The sequence below is a fragment of the Pterocles gutturalis genome, unplaced genomic scaffold (genome assembly GCF_000699245.1).
Source record: "Pterocles gutturalis isolate BGI_N339 unplaced genomic scaffold, ASM69924v1 scaffold1873, whole genome shotgun sequence".
Taxonomy (NCBI): domain Eukaryota; kingdom Metazoa; phylum Chordata; class Aves; order Pterocliformes; family Pteroclidae; genus Pterocles; species Pterocles gutturalis.
In genome coordinates, this window is record NW_010122659.1 from 11,320 (window position 1) to 18,744 (window position 7,425).

General features: G+C 47.3%; 1 protein-coding gene across 1 annotated transcript; it reads right to left on the reverse strand.

The window, feature by feature from the left end:
• Positions 1-3,176: 3,176 nt before the first annotated feature.
• Positions 3,177-3,603, reverse strand: RAB39B (RAB39B, member RAS oncogene family; the record flags this gene model as incomplete). Its single annotated transcript, XM_010077569.1, has 1 exon — positions 3,177-3,603. A coding segment is annotated over one exon (427 nt), but the record flags the coding sequence as incomplete, so codon positions are not given.
• Between the last annotated feature and the right edge of the window lie 3,822 nt (positions 3,604-7,425).

Genomic DNA, 7,425 nt, shown 5'->3' on the forward strand with positions numbered 1-7,425 from the left:
CCACCACCACCCAAGTTTCTTTACAAGGTTTAAATTTCACATTGTCACATAGTAACCATTTTGCTAAATACAAGCATATTTTCAGTCACATACAGACAGCTAAATACAGCATTATTTTCACATTTCGTTACAGTGCATAACAGAAAGCGAGGAAAGTGTATATAGTAGGCTTTTATTCTGGAGGTTCTGAGCAATTTCAATTGAACATGCAGATTGGTATTAACATGTCGTTAGAGACCAAAGAAAGTTAGCTTTTTCTTTTTTTTTTTTCTTTTTATTCTAGAGTAAAAGCGCTCCTGCCCTTTATCCTGTGAAAGGTACCACCTTCTGATTTCTCTAAAGCCCTCCTGCACTAGAAGTCAAAGCATTAAAACCAGTTGTTAGAAAAGAATCCTTAGCATATCCTATAAGTTCTTCATCTTAGAAAAAACATTCCAAATTTTTTACAGATGAATCTACATTTCCTATATTTTAATAAGCGGTCTAGAAAATGCAAGGAATTAGAAAAAGATGTATATAATGATTTCTCTATCATTTAATATAACCATTTATTACCTCTAAGTAGTTAAGACTGCGTACATTTCTCCTGTACTGTTCCTCTTTTAGAATTACGACACTTGTCTTTTTAAATTGAAGATTTACTCCAAAGGCCTGAATGCACTTACTTATTTGGGCTTTTTTCTCTGGGAACAGTAAGGGGTCATGTCTAAAACCTATTAAATAAAATATTGGTTGTCTTGTGAAAAGTGACACTGCTGGCCAGCTTCCTGCACAGAGCATTAAGAGAATTTTACTATTGCTAAAATGCTGTTTGATCCAACTTCTGCCGTTCAGGCAGTGCTCCAGCTCTGCCCCCTCAGCCAGGCCACCCACAGCACACCTGAGGAACAGCCGGACCCTCAAAGACCAAAGCAGTTGCTTGGCTGACTTTCCATTCTAAGAGTGATGAAGCTGACTCCTTCGTACCTGTCTGTACCTTGCCTGTGTGAAAGTATGAGCAACAGACCTGCTCCAAGCAAACACTCGCTCTTCACTGGCATCGCTCTCTTCCAGCTTTGCTTACCTAGAAAGAGATTTTGTAAAGGGTTGGGGTGGGGTTTTTTGTTTGTTTTTAATCTTTAGGGCACTCAGCTCAATCACCACTGACTCTGCCAGGAATGCACTGGGCTTTAGCACAAGGGTTTTGCTGTTTACAGTCTGTTCAAGAGCCATCAGGTGTTAGGAGTGACAAGCTTCCTGCAAAGTGTTAGACCATTGCCACCCCTCCCTGCCACTAATTTGCTCCCAGTGCCCTCCCAGCAAGTGCAACACCACTGCTCCCCTGCAGTGCCCAGGAAATTGTTCCTAGAACACTGAAAATAAAAAAAAAAGTTATTCATTTTCAGGGTTTTCGTGTTTTTTTTTTTTCTTTTTACAAGTTTAATATGGAAACCACAGGGTTGGGTTGGTTTGTTTTTTTCTTCCTTCATGCAGAACTGTCCATGTGCTGCAAACTGTGATAACAGGTTCAAAGCAAGAAATACTCTGAACAGCGATCAAGAAGATCCACACTTTTATAAATGGGGTAGCTTAAAAAGCTGCAACAGTATTTTATTCTTCTCTACTTAGAGGCCTAACAATCAAACACTAGCTGCTCCCTGCAGTTTTTACCTAGTCCCTCCATCCTGCCCATCAGCAGTTTGGTGTATAAAGCCTGCAAACTCCAGTTAAAAAAAAAAAAAAGTCACTAATAGTTTTGTTTGTTTGCTTTTCATAGGCTGAACTTCCCTAGTTTGCTACCCTGCTGCACTTCAAAAGCTTAAGTTAAAACTTAGCAGAAGCAAAGCTTCTAGCTGGTGAATGGCATTCCCAGAGAACATCCACCTACACAGAGCTTTTGTAACACAGCTGCCATTCCACAACGACCAACCTGAGATGGATCCTCTTTTGGCAAATTAAAACATGGAGGAAAACAAATTTTACTCTTGAGCTTGTCTTGTTGCTTTCCTTTCCACCTGCTCAGGCACTTCTGTTGTGTGCTGCTCCTTCCCAGGGCTAGTTCTTGTCTTCCACAGATGCCAAGAGAAAATGACACTTTAACAGCAGAAAGTACTGATGGAAGCTGTTCTTTCCATGCTATTTAACTTCTTTAAAAGCAAATCTCACCTTTTAGGATGTCTGATGCACCTGAGTTAAGCTTTTCAAGTTTTTTTATTTTGTTGAGATTTTTCTCCCTCTGCCTTTCCATTCCTCCTTGTGACCTGGCTGGTGAGACACCCAAAAGGCTAACAGCACAGTGCTGTTAGTGACACAGAAATGTCTGTGTGTCCCACCTGGCTGCACCACCCCAGCCTTAAGATGTGACATACGGGGACATGGTTCTCTCTTTATGCTCTCGATCACTTAGTTCTGTTGGAAAGCCCTGAACTCAGGGTACTTTCAAGGTACTCACCTAGGGAGTAAATGTGTAAAAATGCATGGAACAATTACTACTGGAGCAGGAGTTGCCACTTAGAATCCAGTTCAGCACAGCAAGGAAAGCACTGTTGGGGGATAATTTAAATTTTAATTACCAATCAAATAACTACTGTTTTCCTCTTTAAATCCCACAGAATATTCTTTGCTATCGAGCTAGGTTCAAGAACATAAGAAAAATTCAGAAGTGTGCACACCATGTCAGTAAACTTTTCCTGTGGAGTTGGCATTATGAGGAAACAATATCTGCGCTGCCTTTACACCTTCCTGGTAATAAACAGCCGACACAAACCAAGACGTCCTCTTTCTTTCTCTCTATCTGCCCATTTGGCATGCTGCTCAAGTATCCATACTGTGGCTTCAATACCCAGCATGGAGCTATGGATTTACTTAAATGAGGACATGTCCAGTACCCTGGCACGTGCCAGCCCCTCCAGCTCTCTGGATCCTCTCTCCTGTCTCGTGCAGCCCCTCATTTCTGCGTCCTGTCTCCTTACGGCATCCACACGCACCCTCACTCGCTCTCCGGTAGGCTTGTAGCCCCCCAGTTCTGAAAGGTTATTTGGAACAGAACATTTATTTCCGGTCTCTGTTCTGGTGTCCAAAACAACGTGGGAGGCTGTTCACAACGGGAGCTTTGCTCTCCCTTCTGTCACACTGAGTTCACTTAGTAAAGTACGTTTGGTTAGTAGAGTTCATCGCACTCGCCTCACTAGAAGAGCTCAGCACAAGCATCGCCTATCTGATTTCACCACTTCTTCTGAAGAGTGCACTACGTTTGGGACAAACCCGCTCTTTACCCCTTCCCATCCCTCCTGGATTGAAATTTCCCCCCTTTTAACAAGCTCGTATATATCTCGAGTCAGATCCGTGAAGGCCTTCTCCACGTTAATGGCATCCCGAGCCGAGGTCTCAATGTACTTCATACCATACGCAGCCGCCAGTTTCTCAGCCTCGTGCCTGGTGACTTGCCGTTGTGTGTCAAGGTCACACTTGTGACCTACCAAAACAAAGACGATCTGGTAGGGCTGGACGTGCACCTTGGTCTCTTCTAGCCACTCGTGGACGTTCTGGAAGGACCTGCGGTTTGTAATGTCAAAGAGGAGGAGTCCGCCAACTGAGTTCCTGTAGTAGGCTCTGGTGATGGACCTGGAAACCAATGAGCAACAACAAAAGTGTAAGTTAGAGCTGGTGGGGAAGAAGGGCAGAGCCAGTTTCACATAGGATTTTCTTTGTTTCTTTCTTCTGAGTTTTGTTTTTTTTTTTTTTTTTAAAGCCAAATGTAGCCCTTCTGAACACGCATCTGTCTCTGTTTAAGGAAGCAGCACTACCACCACCCTGCCTGCCCTGCAGAATACCGGCAGAGAAGGCCATGGAGGCAATGTCTTATCTCTTTTAGCTTGTGCTCCGTAGAGCTTGTCATTCAAAAAGCCAACTAATCTTGGCTTAAAGACTTCATCCTTGGGTAACCAACTGCCTCACCAATTTATTACAGCTCTGTTCAAACCCCTCCCCCCCATTTTTGGTCTCTATTTTCTATCTGGGATTTCTGTACGCCCTTTGCTGTTAGCCTCAAGAGTCCCATCCCCACCATGTAAGTTCTCCGAATACCTTCTCTAACCCATTGTTAGAAGCGCTGTAACAAATTCAAGGATTTGTTTGAAACCAAACACCAGCTCTCGACAGACACATAGAAGCAGGAGGCTCCAGAGCTGGAAGGCAGACTGTGGGGTTGTAGCTCCTCTCCACGCACCCAGGGCATCGGCACAGGGACATCCACCAACCCAATCCCACTATGCCACTGGTCAAAACGATGGCACACACCAATGCACGGCCAGGAGCAGCCAGTCTGACCTCCCCAGTAACAGCAAAATGATGCAACAGCTTCCCGGGGAATCTGCATTACTGTCGGTCTTGTTCCTGCCAAATACCGACAACATTCAACAGGAACCAAAGAGACCCCCGGGCTGAGGAACAGTGTGTCTTCCGCAACTCTTCTGAGCAAGCAGAGACCTCGGCGCAGCCGGGAGCAGCACAGGGGATCAGCTAACACAGGGCGATGGTGCAAAGCTGGGACCACGAGGCTGAGCAGAGCCACAGGTCTATGGCTGCTACACCTGGAAAAAGCAAGAAGCTGTTCCTGCAAAGTCATGGATTCCTTCTAAATCCAGAAGCAATGATCGAGTTCAGGCTCTGGAGGAATTCACACTTGGGCCTGAACTTTCCTTGCTGGGAAAATGTAAGCACTGCTGCATTTTACCTCTGGACAAGTCCTTTTTTTTTTGGACACACAAGACTGTTGTCAGGGGTTATTTGGTCCCGTAGTGTGCGTACCTAGCAAAACTGCCCCAAGAAAGGATGAACTGGAGTTTCTAAGGATGACTTTATCAACAGACATGCAGTGATGGGTGAAAATCCACAGCCAAACCTGAAGAAAGCCAGCAGAGGGGAAAAAAGATAGTTGGCTGCACTTGGATAATCTCTCCTCTCCCCATTATCTGTCTGAGGGACAACAGTAGCTCTGCACATTTGGCACTGAGGGAATTAAATCTGCTTTTTTGCTACCTAGCCAGCTGCAAACAGATACTGGGGCTTTGAATTCACCCCCACGCTGTCACAGGCATTTCTGCTTCTCCCTTGTGTTCGGCGCATCCGCCCTCGCTCCTCCTGCCAACACCAACAATGCCCCAGGTACTTCTGAAAGCCGTGACAGGATCTGAGCTGAACGCTGGTTGGAGGTAAAACTAGGTGAAGGTCTCAGTGCCTTTTCTTAAAGCCTTTTCCACAGACTGTTTTCCTTCCCAACCCGCAGGAAGCAAATCATATTGCCTTCACGCTGCAGACAAATCCCCAATTTCCTCCCAAGACTGCTGCCCTCCCTCCTCCTGCTGCAGTGTGGGTATTTGCACCTATTTTGGCCAAGTTTTAACAGGAAGGTATTATTGCCTCTGTCTGGGAGCTCTCCCCTGCTCTGTACCCACGGCGGGGACTCTCGTACCCGGCGTCCATGGCTGTTTGTTCCGAGTCTTTCCTTCTCAGCCGAAGGAAACAGCTCTTCTGTAGGTGGTGGGACACGGTTCCAGGCAGCGAGGGCTGCACATGCTTTTGCTTTTGTTAGCATTGCACAACACCGCGTTTCAGACAAGGAAATCACAGTGTCTGAGCAACCAGAGACGGGCAAAACCTGCTGGATCCAGGCAGAATTGGACCCTGCTCCTCTACCGCTCCAAAGCAGCTTCAGCGCTGCCCCAGGCAGCACATTTTGGGACTGGATCTGGCAAAATGGAATAGCACATGCTTAGCTGTAATGTAAGCCTTGACTGCACGGAAATTGCTTCTGATTTACGGAGAGTGAAAGAGCTCACAGCGGGGGTCAGGAAGAGCAGAAACGTGGCACAGCTGAGACCGGAGAATGCCAGCGAGGTGTCTTCAGAATAACTACAGGGCTTTCTTCCTTTTGGGGCAGCTGTTAAACCGTGCAAAGCAGACTGGAAATGATGAAATCACAGAACTCTGTGAAACAGCAGAGTGCATTCTTACCAATTTCCTTCTTACGGAATTCCCTGTGCTACAACAAAAAAAGTTTAAGGGTTCTGGAGAGCACCTGCACCATCGCGCTTCTCGCCTATGCCCCCGAGTCTGAGATGCTTCAGCTTATTCCAGTAACAGCTACATCTTGCATTCTGCCAAGAAAAATAGCTCGCAGGAGGAGCCCGAGAGCTGCTGTCTTTATGGGGCACAACTTGTCACAGGGCTAATGGTGATTTGAAAGAGATAAGCACAAAACAGACCTTTTGCCTGATTTTTTCATACTTCAGAGTGCACCTTAAAGGGTTTGCTCCCTTCCCTCTAGCTTTTCACATTGGGAATTTAAGCCTGCGCTTTGGCAAGGATGCACGATGTGGTTTTTTATACCACACGCTGTTCCTGCCCCTTGCACTCTTCCAGCCTTTGAATGCTGCTGCCCATCGCAGCGGCGCAGCCTGCCCTTGCGCTGAAGGTCGCTGGCTCATCATGCTTACAACCCGAGCGCCGGGCCAGGTCAACCACCAGCACTAAGGGTAAGCAGCCTCCAGGGTCCCAAACTTCCTAATGTGTAAAAGAAAGGAAATTGAAGCCATCCAACAGCTTTAGCTCTTCACTGCAAAGGCAGAAGCTGAGGACGGCACCCAGGCCTGTCTGCTACAGCCCTCAGCCTAAGATCCAAAGCTGGAAGCTGATGCAACTGCAAGCTGAAGCACCTCCTCTCTCAGCGGAATAAAGCAGCAGCTCCTCGCCCTGAAAGGCTGCAAGGTAGCAGAAGAAAAAACCTGTCAGGGGATCAGGACTGACTACCGCACATCCCGGGCCAGATGCCAGAGCCACAGATGCAAAAGGCAGTGTAAAGGGTGGGGGATAGGAGAGGCTTCATCTATTGAATGAAACCAAAACATTCCTCAGGCGAGTCATGACAGCACAGGAGTAGGAGCGATGCGAAGCTGCGCAGAGATGTGGAGTGAGGAAAGCGCTCCTGGAGGGAGCAGGATGAAAGAGCAGACGAGGGTTAAAGATAAACAAAAAACATAAGCAAACAGGAGGCAAACACTCACACCCCTTCCAAACGACCACTGTCGGAGCAGCAAGGTGTCCAAGACCAGGCTGGATGAGGCTTTGAGCAACGTGGGCTGGTGGAAGGGGTCCCTGCCCATGGCAGGGGGGTGGAACTGGATGATCTTTAAGGTCCCTTCCAACCCAAACCATCCTGTGATTCTGTGAGCACACATCCCGTGACAACACCAGCCCTATTTAGCTGGGGCTGAGCCTGCTCCATCCACGACCACTGGTTTTACCATCCCGTTCTGCAGGACACTCATGGCAGGGTCCCACACGCCGCCTTAATTTGTCCTCACAACCTCCTCAACCATCTGTCCCCGCACAGCGCTGGGCCTGTCCCCCTCCAGAGAGCCCCTGGCCCCCTCCAGAGAGCCCCTG